General features: G+C 38.4%; 1 protein-coding gene across 1 annotated transcript; it reads left to right on the top strand.

Moving 5' to 3' along the window:
* On the top strand, positions 1-14,901 carry chrna9a (cholinergic receptor, nicotinic, alpha 9a). The gene is made up of 6 exons (XM_051702240.1): positions 1-21; positions 2,448-2,576; positions 7,194-7,348; positions 7,544-7,727; positions 9,104-9,455; positions 13,858-14,901. The coding sequence occupies exons 1-6, from the start codon at positions 1-3 to the stop codon at positions 14,718-14,720; spliced, it is 1,704 nt and encodes a 567-aa protein (XP_051558200.1). The 3' UTR covers positions 14,721-14,901.
* The last annotated feature ends 907 nt before the right edge of the window (positions 14,902-15,808 follow it).

Below are 15,808 nucleotides of genomic sequence, written 5' to 3'. Positions count from 1 at the left end.
ATGTTAGCATGTTACTACATGGTAAGTTCATACTTTTCTTCATGCTTATGGGTACTTATATATTATAGTGCTGTTAGACACTGCCTAGAAAGTAAAAAGTACACTGTAACCACTTGGTAGAGAGATGGTATGTATGAATGTCATTGCATCTGATAACAAAATGTACCAACTGACATTAACAAACAAATTATGCTTTACCTTTTCTAATTAATTTCTGATTAACTTAACTTAGTAATTTTTGCAATGACTTTTAATCAACTGGTTCCAGTGTAATTTTTTGTGGATTTTTTAACGTTCCCCTCAAGATTACACAGGTGATATAGCAGAGTAACTACAGGTGTAATTCATCACATTAACTATAGACATGCATGTGATGTATATATATATATACAGTTGTGCTCAAAAGTTTGCATACCCTGGCAGAAATTGTGAAATTTTGGCATCGATTTTGAAAATATGACTGATCATGCAAAAAAAAAAAGTCTTTTATTTAAGGATAGTGATCATATGAAGTCATTTATTATCACATAGTTGTTTGGCTCCTTTTTAAATCATAATGATAACAGAATACACCCAAATGGCCCTGATCAAAAGTTTACACACCCTTGAATGTTTGGCCTTGTTACAGACACACAAGGTGACACACACAGGTTTAATGGCAATTAAAGGTTAATTTCCCACACCTGTGGCTTTTTAAATTGCAATCAGTGTCAGTGTATAAATAGTCAATGAGTTTGTTAGCTCTCACGTGGATGCACTGAGCAGAAAAGAACTGTCAAAAGACCTGTGTAACAAGGTAATGGAACTTTATAAAGATGTAAAAGGATATAAAAAGATATCCAAAGCCTTGAAAATGTCAGTCACTTATTAATTAGTGGAAAATTTGAGGATCTCTTGATACCAAGCCAAGGTCAGGTAGACCAAGAAAGATTTCAGCCACAACTGCCAGAAGAATTGTTCAGGATACAAAGAAAAACCCATAGGTAACCTCAGGAGAAATACAGGCTGCTCTGGAAAAAGAAGGTGTGGTTGTTTCAAGGAGCACAATACGACGATACTTGAAAAAAAATGAGCTGCATGGTTGAGTTGCCAGAAAGAAGCCAATGCCACAAAAAAGCCCAGTTACAATATGCCCGACAACACCTTGACACGCCTCACAGCTTCTGGCACACTGTAATTTGGAGTGACGAGGCCAAAATAGAGCTTTATGGTCACAACCATAAGCACTATGTTTGGAGAAGGGTCAACAAGTATTGTGCTCCTTGAAACAACCATACCGTCTTTTTCCAGAGCAGCCTGTATTTCTCCTGAGGTTACCTATGGGTTTTTCTTTGTATCCCGAACAATTCTTCTGGCAGTTGTGGCTGAAATCTTTCTTGGTCTACCTGACCTTGGCTTGGTATCAAGAGATCCCCGAATTTGCCACTTCTTAATAAGTGACTGAACAGTACTGACTGGCATTTTCAAGGCTTTGGATATCTTTTTATATCCTTTTCCATCTTTATAAAGTTCCATTACCTTGTTACGCAGGTCTTTTGACAGCTCTTTTCTGCTCCCCATGGCTCAGTATCTAGCCTGCTCAGTGCATCCACGTGAGAGCTAACAAACTCATTGACTATTTATACACAGACACTAATTGCAATTTAAAAAGTTAACCTTTAATTGCCATTTAAACCTGTGTGTGTCACCTTGTGTTTCTGTAACAAGGCCAAACATTCAAGGGTATGTAAACTTTTGATCAGGGCCATTTGGGTGATTTCTGTTACCATTATTATTGAAAAAGGAGCCAAACAACTATGTGGTAATAAATGGCTTCATATGATCACTATCCTTAAATAAAAATGTTTTTTTTTTTTTTGCATGATCATATGAAAAAGTCATATTTTCAAAATCAATGCCAAAATTTCACAATTTCTGCCAGGGTATGCAAACTTTTGAGCACAACTGTATAATATATATATATATATATTTATTAAAAAACAATACAAACATACACACACACAAACACATATGTGTGTGTGTATGTGTGTGTGTGTTTGTGAAATTTTGTTTGTGCTAAAGACATTCATACATTTTATAAGTGTTCAAACACATTTTTGGGGCCACTGTATGTTATATCATAGTACTAAATGATTACCCTGTTCATGTGCTATGGTATTTACATGTTAAAAAAAAATTACATTAGAAAAAATGACAAATGTATTTGCAAAAACTACATTACAAAAAAAATTAAAAAATTGTTATACCTTTTTTTTGTGTCTACCGAAATACCATTGTTACTTTAGTTATTTTTGTAATGGGTTATAAAGTATATTTTACCCATATTCTTTACTCTGTATTTCTCAGATATATTTTACATCAGCTATATCTGTCATCACCCAAAAACAAACAAATTATTAGAATAATCAAGCTTTCTTTCTCCTTCTCTAGTTGTTTTCTCTGCTCAGGGTCGTTATGCTCAAAAACTGTTGAATGACCTAATGGAGAACTATTCTAATGCTTTAAGGCCTGTGGAGGACACGGACAAAGCCTTGAACGTTACTCTGCAGATCACACTCTCACAGATCAAGGATATGGTGAGCACAAGACACACACAAGTATATCACATTTAATCTTGGACCTATTTTTACTCAGGTTTTACCATTCAAATGTGTATAATTTATTGTGATGTTACAGCTACACATAGCAGACCTACTGCAGAGACCGTGGGTCTGAAATCATTTCCACCGGTTATGAGATCAAAGCAGATACTGCACTAGTAAACCACCCACACACTGTCCATCTGACCTTGATGTGGCATGGTGTGCATTTTATCTAGGCATACTTTGGCAACTACATGTTAAAACCGCACAGATTACATGATGGCCCCAAACTTTTAACCTCTGGATATGCACATGCACATATCATATTCAAATTGACATCATATTCAGGCTCAGTTCTTAAATAACTAGAGTGAACTACAAGTAAATGTATTGACAGCTAATGTTCTAATGGTGCCTATCTATTAAAAAAGCTCATTCTCCCTTGAAAAGCAACCATTACATGTTTGATAGACAACTGTTGCCTTCAATACAATTGCTGTTATAGTGGGTAACTCTAGGTGTCAGCATTTATCAATGTTGGAAAGGTGAATGTTTATCTATTGTGAGGATCCCCATCTCATTATCTCCATGTCTCCTGTAACACTGTAAACATTATTTGTGTGTATGTATAATGCGAGCTGCATGAGTAATGTATAAGAGTTCCATTTGTGTGATTGGAGATCATGTTTTGACCTAATTTAGAACTGTGTAGTAAGTGTTATAGTGTATGCCAGTAACCTACAAAAGTGTAGGACAATAAGCCTTTCTCATTATTTTGTTTGGTATTTTGGTAATAGAAATAATGAACTAATTTCTTCCTTTAGCTCCTATCATCTTGTATTTCATTTATTTATTTATTTATTTTTGTTTATGCTGGTGGAATAGTGCTGTTGACTCTGAAATAGGAACATGCTTATCGATCTGGTGAAATTTAAACCTAAAGTATGATTTGTCTTTAATTATTTTATTAGACATTTTGGGGGATTTGGTGGCATATATACTTACAAACTATATGCAGACATACAATATATAGACTAGATCATGGTGCTTCAGGTCAGATTCCTTCCACTGAAGCACACAAGATACTCTTTAGAGGTACTCTTTGGTGACCTAGATTTAACATTGGACATGAAGTGGCGAACCAATACAGTTCCAAAATTGTTAATCATAAGTAAAAAATAAAAAACACTGAAATGTATAACGTTTATATAAGTTTGATTAGGTGTGTGGCCGTTTACGTCAGTGACAAATGATATGGGAAGTGTTTTTTCTCCTCCTTTTAAAAGCTGATAAGTCTATTTATTTAATTTCCAAATTACAAACAATTATATGGTTAGTTGCATTTTGTTATTTGCATTTTGTACATTTGGGTCACCACTGGACTAGATTCTGGATTTTACTGTTATTTTGGGTAGCTTTTTTCAAAAGTCTTAGCCCTTATTCTCTTTTCCATATTCAAGCTAAATTCTAAAATGTGAATAGATTAGATACAGAAGTGGATCGTTGACCATTTAGATTTTTGTAGTCCCAAAAAACTCCTTTCAATGTCTCGTTTTATCCATTAACTGCTGTATATGATTTTTTGTATTTTTTTGTTTTGTTTTTGGATTAACTTAATTCAATTGTAGAGAATTAATCTTGTTAATTCAAGAGTTTTTTTTTTTTTTTTGGTATGAAATTAAAATGTATACTCAAATATTTTGTGTAGCAAAAACCTAAATTAATTGAGTTATCCTAACTAAATTTGATGTGTCCGAATAACTCCATTGAAACTCGCAACTTGATGCTAGCTAGCAACAAACACGTGGCACTTTTGGCACACACATGGCACATAGCATGTTACGGTTCAACTCGACTCGACTCTGCTCGCTTTACTTTTCTAAGCTTGCTTTTCCACTGCAGTTTAGTGCAGCCTCAACGTGGGTGGGATTATAGTCTGATCGTCATAGTTGCGCCACCTCTACTGCTGTGAAATCACCTTAAACGTGACACAAACACACAACAAAGGAGCAATGGAGGATATCAAAGGAATGGTGTTCTTGATTCTCGGCATGTGGCTGTTTTTCACAGCAAGATGACAAACTTTGTTTCAAAAGAGGCTGACGGCAGCAAGACAAAATACCGCTAAAAAAACAGGAGAGTTTGGGAAATCATACACCAAAGCGCAGATAAGGACATCACTGTGTTAGCTCAAAGACGACGCACGAGGGTAAGCTAACCTGCCATCTAGCTTTTAGATTCTCTCTAACCAATCAGTGATCTGCAGGGTTTTGTCGTCACATTTAGTATCAGCTCGGCTTGCTTGGAACCTCGACAGAGGTGGTACTAAAAAAAGTACCAGGTACTATCCACAGTGGAAAACCCCCAAAAAGCGAGCAGAGTCGAGTCGAGCTGTACCGTGCAGTGGAAAAGCCGCATTAGTTTGTTGTAGTTTTCTGTAGTACTGTGCCCAACCTTGACCTAACCATTAGCTCCAATCTTCTCCACAATGATATCCTCCAAAAACATTAAACATACCAGAAACTCCTCTAAATACCAACATAACAGAAAACTTAAGATTAACAATTCTCCTTGTTTCACTTTGCGTAGAAATACATTAAAATAACACTTAATTATAAAATTCTCTCCCAAATCTATTGAGAATCTAGTCCCATGCAAAGCATGCTGAGAACTGGAAATCCTCTGCCCGGTTTCAGCAATACATTGCTGCAACAAATATTATTCACATAGTCCAAACACAATTGGATTAAGTGAACATGGATTGTGCACAATTAAATTAAGTTGAGACCCAATGCTAAAGAATTGTGTTTCATTAGCTTATTTTAAATAAGTTAATTGAGCAAGCAGTAAAAATCATGTTGAGCGAACACTATCCGTTAGAAGTCTGAATCCATTTGAACATTTCATTGAAACATGATCAAATCACTATATTACGACTGTGTTGAATACCACTTGGACTTTACGCAATATAATTATGTTCTCATCTCAAACATAAATGTATTAAGTTGATTTCAAGTGTATAATGGTTTAGTATTTTCAGTAGAGCTGCTTTCCCTTTTCTTCAGTGTATATCTGTAGGGACTGTAGGGTAGCCTGCATCCATACGGTTTTACATCCAGTGTTTGTGTGTTCTGTGTGAATGGCTGTCCATTATATAAGGCACTATCAGTCATTGTGTATGTTCCTCAGAGAGGCATAGAATTTCTTATTCAAGAGGCACTGAATTTCTGCCCTGATCAAACTCAATCAAATATTCATTTACTGAACCTGAGGAGTACTTGTAACCAATGAGATGTGATATGTAGAAGGCACTAAGTGCAACCTAAGGGTTCAGACTTTCTTCTCTTTCATTCTTTATTTTGAGTAAGTAATTGTTCCATGCACAACAACAGAGTTTTACCTAACAAAGCAAGACCCTATGTGGCTGAACACTAAAACAGGGGTGTAAAAGGTACAGAGAAAATGTACTTCGGTTAAAGTGTCCAGTCAAAAACATTATTGAGTAAAACTGAAAGTATCCACAATTAATTAAACTTGAGGATTTAAAAGAAAAAGTAAACTTTTTACAGAGCTGAAATGGACTGATGAAATCAAGAGACACTGGAAATTTTCTCAATTAAGTCACTTTGATACACAAACTGCACAACTCAACCTGTTTAACCATAAACAACCATAACCACATTCTCAATGTCCTAACTATCTTCATGAAACCTGTCACCTGAAATTGTTTAACTTTAAATTCCACAGTAGATTATTTTATTTTTTTTACATTTGTTGTTTATAGACTGATTGTTGACTATGTTCTCACTTAAATCAAATTTGTCCATCTTCAGCAATTGTTATAATTAAAATGCATAGATTTATGTCAGAGACTCGGTTGTGATTGATGAGATATCTTTTCAGAAGGACGATAGTTGTGACTATAGCTGTGTCTAGGGATGTGCAAAACTAACAATTTTCATAATTGACAAGTCGTTTGGTTGTTTGATGTTAAGGATAATATAATTGGGCTCCGTTATGTTCACTTGACCCCAATCAAATGCCCCCATATAGCCCCATTTAGAGGGCTATATGGACGCTAAGTGCAGCACTTCATCATGGTGACTAACGGATATTCAGCAAATAAATAGGCTAAATAACTATAACATCATATTGCACAAAACTATCGGAGTAAGAAAAGTAAGAAATTAGAAAGGTTCCAGTACAGAGCAGCACAAAACCACTTATGTGTATCCTGAACGCAGAATGATACGCTTCAGCGTAACCAGAGTGCTTCAGGGCGGCCCTCGCTGCACATTCAAAAGCACAGAACTGCTAGATAATGTTGCTCAAATTGGTTAGCTCAACAAGAAGTAGTAATGATCTGCAAAAATGTCCTTTGTACTTTAAGGATCTAAATGAATCTGTAAGGATTAAGAAGTATCATTTTTGCCTTGAAAATGTAATTGAGTAAGAGTACATGTATTCCGTTTCAATAGTACTTGAGAAAAGTGCGAATTCCCCCAAATAATCATAGATATTCTCAGAGATTTGCCATGGCTATTTCTCATGGTTTTGCAATAGCTGGTCTGTAAGTGAAAGTTTCTTTTGCTGTATGCTTGACTCTGATAGGATGAGAGGAACCAGGTGTTGACCACATACCTGTGGGTGCGTCAGATCTGGCATGATGCGTACCTGCGCTGGGATAAAGACGAGTACGATGGACTTGAGGTCATTCGAATACCCGGTGACCTTGTTTGGAGACCAGACATCGTTCTCTATAACAAGTAAAACATTCACTCAGTACATTAATCAGAGCAGCTGTCACAGAGAGTAAATATACAGTACATTGCATAAAACAAGAATGCATACAAATCTGTGTATTCATACATTCAGGACTAGCTGATATAATCAATAGATTAAAACACAAACCTAGACACACTAAATAGACCTCTAATTATTGGTCTCTTTTATTCTCTCAGTGCGGATGAGGAGGACTCCTCAGGACCACCAGACACTAATGTGGTGTTGAGGTATAATGGTGAGATCACTTGGGACTCACCTGCCATCACCAAGAGCTCCTGCAAGGTGGACGTGGCTTATTTTCCCTTTGACAGTCAGCAGTGCAACCTTACCTTTGGTTCCTGGACCTATAATGGTAACCAGGTATATGCCTTAATTAATGTACACATAGCAAGTACACATGTATTTATGCACATACAATTGGTTCTGTTTTGCATTTTTCTAATTTAACAGTTTTCCCCATTGCATTTCAGCACAACAACTTGAGTTAAACATTGGGTAAAAAAATGAACTTGAATTTCAATATTTCAATGGAAGCAAGGAAATCTTACCTTCCGTACAAAGGAGTTAACATAGTCAGTTTTACAAATTTGCTTATTTGATTAATAACCTACAAATAGCGCAAAATATTAAATTTTTCTTATTCATTTTAAGCCATACCCTTTCATTTTAATCTTTTCAAAATCCTAAAACTATTTTATTTCCTGCTGTAAATTATATTTTTAGATTTTGAATCTCAGATTTTCAATGTGGATTCCACAAGATTCTGTTGAATTGTTCCTTACTTTTAAGTCACTTAGGATAAAAGATACTGCAACATGAATCAGGGGCGTAGCAACCATTATAACTGAGAGGGACATGTCCTCCTCACTTTTAGAAATAACTAAATACAGCCATTAGCCTAAAACAAAGCCTTTAAGACCCACAGAAGCCTCTGCCAGCTGGTTGCTTCCAGTGGGCAGAACTAAAGCAAAAGCAGTAATTACACTGGGTAGCGCTCACATGTCACAGTCCCCGTTTTGATTCAGCAAATTGGTTTGGGTGAATGCATACAATGTGATTAATATTAATAAGCCCAACATTAGCAACAATCACTGAGCTGTTATATTCAATCTACCCGAGACAAGACGTGAGCAAAAAGAGTTACTATTGTAAGTTAATGTTGGTAAACGGATGGATACATTTGACATTTTGGTAACTTTTAGCAAGTTTTTAATCTCGGACCTCTTTATTGTTAGTATTGTTTTACTGAAACACCGAATGACCAAGTCTCATGTACAACCACCAGTCAAAAAAACAGGGGGGACAGACATTCAGGATTTCTTTCATTAGGGTCATGTGTGTGACAACAATAATCTTATATCATAGTCATTAAATTATATGATAATAATTTAGTTTAATATGAAAATAAATGTTTTCTAAATTTTAATTCTAATTATTACAGTTCTATCATTTCTTTCAAATAATATAACATATTCTTAAAACATAAAACATATTCTTTAAAAAAATTAAAAAATCCATATTCTTTTCACATATTCTCAAAAATACTCAAAATTTGTCCGATTGTGAAGAGCGGGATTTAGAATGTGTCCCCAATTTTCAGATCATTCCTACACCCCTGACATGAAAAAATGTAAAATGATACACTGTTATATAACCTTCATGTAAATTTACTAAGAGGTAAAGTCCCCAAACTTTCTGTTGTACTAAAAATCCCATCTTCTCCACGGTAACCCCAGGTGGACATCATTATGGGCATGGAGAGTGGTGACCTCTCAGACTTTGTGGAGAATGTGGAATGGGAGTGTCACGGCATGCCAGCTGTTAAGAACGTCATAATGTATGGCTGCTGCTCTGACCCGTACCCTGACATCACATACACAGTCCTGCTGAAGCGCCGATCTACATTCTACATTTACAATCTGCTTCTGCCATGTTTCCTCATCTCTTTCCTGGCTCCGCTGGGGTTCTATCTACCTGCTGACTCTGGGGAAAAGGTCTCACTGGGGGTTACAGTGCTGCTGGCCCTCACCGTGTTTCAACTGATGGTGGCCGAGAGCATGCCACCTTCAGAAAGCGTTCCACTAATTGGTGAGTTTACAAATATTCCCTTTAAGGCAAATCAGCCATACTGGCAACGTCCCCAGGCAGCTTTTTCCAATTATACAAGTACAGCTACTGTCAACTCGAATCTGGAAAGACCTTAATCTCCAAAACGATTTGCCAATGTTTATGTTTCTATAACATATATAATTCTAGAGCCGTATGTATAAAGCCGCTTACAGTAATTTTTTTGTCTTAATTGTCAAATTCTAAGAATAATGTCATTTTGCTCTTATTCCTCAACTTAAGAATCAGTGTCATTCACAGGTTCATACTGTAAGTGTTAAGACTTGGTCTCAGCTCCTAAAGTATTTAAGAGCACTGGAGATTTATCCTTGTTAGGACTAGCATGATGACAGAGTTATGTGGAGACAAAGCACTCTCCAGCAAAGACAGGATGTGTTGGACTTGTATGATTGTGGGATTTGGGCAAATGTGATTCGAAGTTCAGTGAACAAGTGAAATCCATCAGCATAATTTTTTATTGTATCACATCTTTTTATTTAATGAATAAATTAAAACTCATTATTGTGGATGTACAATAACATTAAAGGAATAGTTCACACAAAAATGAAAATTCTCTCATAATTTACTCACCCTCATGCCATCTCAGATGTGTATGACTTTCATTCTTCTGCTGAACACAAACAAAGATTTTTAGAAGAAAATATCAGCTCTGTAGGTCCTTTCAGTGCAAGAGAATGGTGGCCAGACATTTGAAGATCCAAAAATCACATATAGGCAGCATAAAAGTAATCAATCAGACTCCAGTGGTTTAATATATGTCTTCTGAAGCGATGCAATAGCTTTAGGTGAGAAACAGATCAATATTTAAATCCTTTATTTCTATTAATCTCCACTTTAACTCATTCACTTTCAGAATGTGAAAGAATGTAAAAGTGAAAGTGGAGATTAATCATAAAAACAGACTTAAATATTGATCTGTTTCTCACCCACACCTATCACATTTCTTCTAAAGACATAGATTTAATGGAGTCATATAGATTACTTTTATGCTGCCTTTATGTGATTTTTGGAGCTTGAGAGGTCTGGCAACCATTCACTTGCATTGAAAGGACCTACTAATGCTGAAATATTCTTCTTGTTTGTGTTCAGCAGAAGAATGAGCCATACACATTTGGGATGGCATGAGAGTGAGTAAATGATGAGAGAATTTAAAATTTGGGTGAACTATCTCCTTATGTTTTACTGATTTATTCTTATCTTTATTATAATCTCAAAGTCATGCAAGTTTCCATTTCCATTTTGCAAAAACAACTTAACAGCAAGTATTATTCTTTTCAGCCCTTGGATCAACCTCTCGTTTCTATGGGCAGGCGTTCCCCTAGAACTGGTCTCCAGGCGCGTCGTGGTCATGACTGATGCCTCCAAAACGGGCTGGGGCGCTGTTTGCAAAGGGCACGCAGCCGCCGGCTTGTCGACGGGCCCGCGACTGCATTGGCACATCAACTGCCTCGAGTTGTTTGCAATTCTGCTCGCCCTGCGGAGGTTTCGGCCGTTGATCCAGGGCAAGCACGTGTTAGTTCAGACAGACAACACAGCAACAGTAGCATATGTCAACCACCAAGGCGGTCTGCGCTCTCGTTGTATGTCGCAACTCACCCGCTGTCTCCTCCTCTGGAGTCAACAGCACTTCAAGTTGCTGCGAGCCACTCACATCCCAGGCAACCTCAACACTACAGCAGACGGGCTGTTACGACAGGTTATCCTCAGGGGAGAGTGGAGACTCCACCCTCAGGTGGTCCAGCTAATTTGGAGTTGACACGGACAGGCACAGGTGCACCTATTCGCCTCCCAAGAATTCTCCCCACTGCCCGCTCTGGTACGCCCTGACCGAGGCCCCCCTCGGCATAAACGCACTGGCACACAGCTGGCCCCCTGGCATGCGCAAATATGTGTTTCCCCCAGTGAGCCTACTTGCACAGACCCTGTGCAAGGTCAGGGAGGACAAGGAGCAGGTCGTCCTGGTAGCACCCTACTGGCCCACCCAGATGTGGTTCTCGGACATCACGATCCTCGCGACAGCCCCCCCCCTGAGTGAATTCCCCTGAGGAAGGACCTTCTTTCTCAGGGACGGGGCACCATCTGGCACCCACGACCAGACCTCTGGAATCTCCATGTCTGGCCCCTGGACAGGACGCGGAAGACCCAAGCGGTCTACCATCTGCGGTAGACCATCCTCTATGAGGCACCTGTATGCCTTTAAGTGGTGTCTTTTTCGCTAAGTGATGTTCTTCCCGATGGGAAGACCCCCAGAGATGCGCACTCGGATCAGTGCTTTCCTTCCTGCAGGAGAGGTTGGAAGGGAGGCTGTCCCCTTCCACCTTGAAGGTGTACATTGCTGCCATAGCAGCACACCATGACGCAGTCGATGGTAAGTCATTAGGGAAGCACGACCTGATCATCAGGTTCCTAAGAGGCGCCAGGAGGCTGAATCCCTCCAGACCGTGCCTCGTTCCCTCATGGGACCTCTCTGTAGTTTTTCAGTCAGCTGAGCTTAAGGCACTCTCCTTGAAGACTGCCCTCCTGACTGCACTCACTTCCATCAAGAGGGTAGGAGACCTGCAAGAATTCTCTGTCAGCGAAACGTGCCTGGAGTTCGGTCAGGGCTACTCTCACGTGATCCTGAGACCCCGACCGGGCTATATGCCCAAGGTTCCCACGACCCCTTTTAGGGACCAGGTGGTGAACCTTCAAGCGCTGCCCCAGGAGGAGGCAGACCCAGCCCTGTCGTTGCTGTGTCCGGTGCATGCTTTACACATCTATTTGGATCGCATGCAGAGCTTTAGGATCTCTGAGCAGCTCTTTGTCTGCTTTGGTGCACAGCAGAAAGGAAGCGCTGTCTCCAAGCAGAGGATCGCCCACTGGCTCATTGATGCCATAACTATGGCATATCATGCCCAGGACATGCTGCCCCTGGTAGGGCTACGAGCCCATTCTACCAGGGGTGTACCACTTGCCAATTTTCATTGGCCTTTTATCAAAGATCAGAGGTGTCTCGGGCTCCCAAGAGTGACCCCTAGTGTCACTACATCGACACAACGTCTCGTTCCCTCCATCAGGGAACGGAGGTTACGCAAGTAACCATGACATTTTATGATGATGCTATCTCTCAAGTTCTTAAATTTCCCGGAAGTGATGCAGACAGTTTTGTGCCAGTCTTACAACTGTAATTGATTACAACAATGACTTTGGTTTATTATCATTTAAATTGGTTATTTAAATTGTCCTTCTGCATTAAACAGTTGTTTTTTGTTATGATAATGTAAAAAGCAATATGCAATTTTAATGTTTTTGCATACACGTGTACATTTAAAAGAAACTGTAGGCTTCAATTTGCCCATTGTTTGGAGGAGAACATTGGGCAAGATGTGGTTTTAAAACACAGGAAATAAAATATGGCTTTCTCATTTAATTAAAGAATGAATCAACAGATTAATCTATTATCAAAATGTTTATATATATATATATATTAAATTTTTGGTATTGGATCATGAGGGAATGGCATCATGCCCCTGTGATGTATTACCCTTTCAGGCTCACTACTGGCTGATTCAGTGGTTTAGGGTGGCCATTTAAACATCACTGTAGTCCTTCACAACAGGGTGCTTCTCATTTCTCAAATTGTGAATCCTCGTTTCCTATCCTTGCGTCCTTTCCTTGCTTTCTTGCTCCACCATCTTAGGAAACGAAAGGAGGAATCTAAGCAAGATGTTTTTGTAAAATAAAATAGTCTTCCGCATATGATGCTCCTGTGCTTCAATATTTCACACTTAAGTCAAAGCTTATTAATATTCTTAAGAGCATTTCTGACAAGTTTAATACATACACCTCCTATGGGAACTAGGCAACGACACATTGTAAACACATGTATCTGAAAATTAGTGAACTGGATTATTTCAAAGTGGAAGTACGGCATGAAGCTCAGTGCAAGTAGGCCATTGGCTCTTTTAACTGGGGTGGGACTATCATTCCTACAGCCATTAGGTGAGAGGCTCTGTCAGCTGCTTCCACCCCTACAGACGGCAAACTGAGCGTTGCGATTGATCCCATTTATTTTATTATTTTAAGTGGTCAGTCTCATCACATTATAATATCTTTGATGATATACAACAGGGTTGGGCTGAATTCATAATTTAAGAATTTGCACTCTTTCAATTCATGAGCTGGAATTTGAATTGAACGCCACGCCTCACAGGATTTTTTAAATTTGATAAAATTCGAAAAGGATAAAATTTGAATTTGAATGGCAGAAAAAGGAATTAACCGAATTTGAAATTCAGAAAAATTAAATGACAGAGGACTTTCATTAGTCAAACACAACAAGAAAATATCTGACAAATATCTTGATTTTTTCACTTTCTCATAGGTAAATACTACATTGCAACAATGACTATGATAACAGCCTCAACATCTTTGACTATCTTTATCATGAATATACACTTCTGTGGAGCGGAGGCAAAACCTGTGCCCCACTGGGCCAAAGTCCTGATAATAGACTACATGTCCAAAATCTTCTTTGTGTATGAGGTAGGGGAGAACTGCACAACACCTGAGAGTGATCAAGGCTCATTGTTCTCTGAAGACCCACTGGCTAGCCTGGAGAGAGATGGGTATTTTGACAAAGGGTTTTATGGTGACTGCCCAAACCACAGTCAGTTTAATGGTTATAACAATCACAGAGACCATCGCCATGTGAATAATCTCCACGGAAATGGTCACCACCACAACAAAGGTGAGCATAGACAAGATCATCAAAAGAGGACCCATTCATCATCAAATTCTATTGTGCGACAGAGTTCCCATCCCCCAAAGTATGCGCACTACATTGGTCGAGATGGAAGTGATAAGCGACCACTGACAAGCCAGGAAAAACTGAAAGAAAGTGAACTCTCCATTCCGGAAAAGCTCAGTGGATACACCTACGATGACGGCAATGGCTGTCTCAATGGAGTTGCCTATCACAATGATAAGGGCTACAGCCAAACCTATGGAGCAGACAGCTACAATAAGACAACAGCTGGCTCAGCACGTGTATGTATCTGTGGCCAACATCAGAAAGTTGTGCGAAACATTGATTTCATCGCTAACTGTTTCAGAGAGCAGAGGGCACACCAGGCTAAAGGGGCTGAGTGGAAGAAAGTTGCCAAGGTGATGGACAGGTTCTTCATGTGGGTATTTTTCATCATGGTTTTTCTCATGAGCATCCTTGTCTTGGCCGAGGCGACATAGAGCCCTTTGCCCCTTAAAGACACAATCACAAGTGTTTATATAATGTGTCAAAGACCAGTTAGTTGCATTTTCTTTTTTCAAACAATAATTAATCCTGTATTTGTAGGCAAATTGGCACATGTTGTACATTCAGTTTAATATTTGGATTACAGTTACTGCATGAGAGTTAGTTGTTTGTATATCTCACTTTCTTTACTGTCTACTTTGTTCTTTCCACTCTTTTAGATTCTCTGGCTGTAACAATTAAAGAAATGCCATTAATATTTCACATGTTGACGTGTTTCCACACATGTATGAGGAGTAACACAATCTTTGTCTGGCATGAGCACACACATTAATAATGCATAATTACCATTGCACATGTACACACGTCCATACACACGCACGCTTTAATAATGCATAATTAGACCAGTCTTGAATGCACACAAACACACATATAAACCCAAGGAAAGATGCTATTAAAAAAAAAAAAAGTTTTTCTGTCCTTGACCAGTGCAAACATATTATTATTTCATAAAAATAATCTACTGTACAGCCTGAAAAATGTCAGGTTTGCAAAATATTCCAAAAGTGCAACACAAAAAGAAAAGCAGCTTTTTTATATACATACCACTTAACTGAAACACACTTCCTCTCATTTTAAAGCATACTTAACTTACTTTTACATTGGATATAGTAATTTGTACATAACTGAGTCTAGCACACATTCTTCCATGCATGTTTCATTGACTTATTTAAAGTAAACTTATTTATTTACATAACTTATTTCTTTTATTTGATGTGCTTGTTCCACACAATGTTTTCTGCATAGAGTTTTCTTTAGTAATGGTGCTACACAAAATTTTCAGTCATATTTAGAAGGATCTACTGGTCAAAAAGAATAAAAAAGGAATAAAAAAATAAAAAAAGAGTACAAAAGAGTAAAACTTGACAACATTGCCACCTTTAACTACTACTTCTCTATACCGCCACTCCCTATAGGCAGATTATGCAGTCTGCGTAGGGCACCAATCATAAAAAGTCCACTGGCCTTACACGTTTCACAGTTTTAAAGGGCAGATAGCGGTCAATGAACAGTCTCCCTGTCA

The sequence above is a fragment of the Myxocyprinus asiaticus genome, chromosome 7 (genome assembly GCF_019703515.2).
Source record: "Myxocyprinus asiaticus isolate MX2 ecotype Aquarium Trade chromosome 7, UBuf_Myxa_2, whole genome shotgun sequence".
NCBI lineage: Eukaryota > Metazoa > Chordata > Actinopteri > Cypriniformes > Catostomidae > Myxocyprinus > Myxocyprinus asiaticus.
Note: the sequence above shows the minus strand (reverse complement) of the source record. Positions and strands in the feature narration are given on the sequence as shown.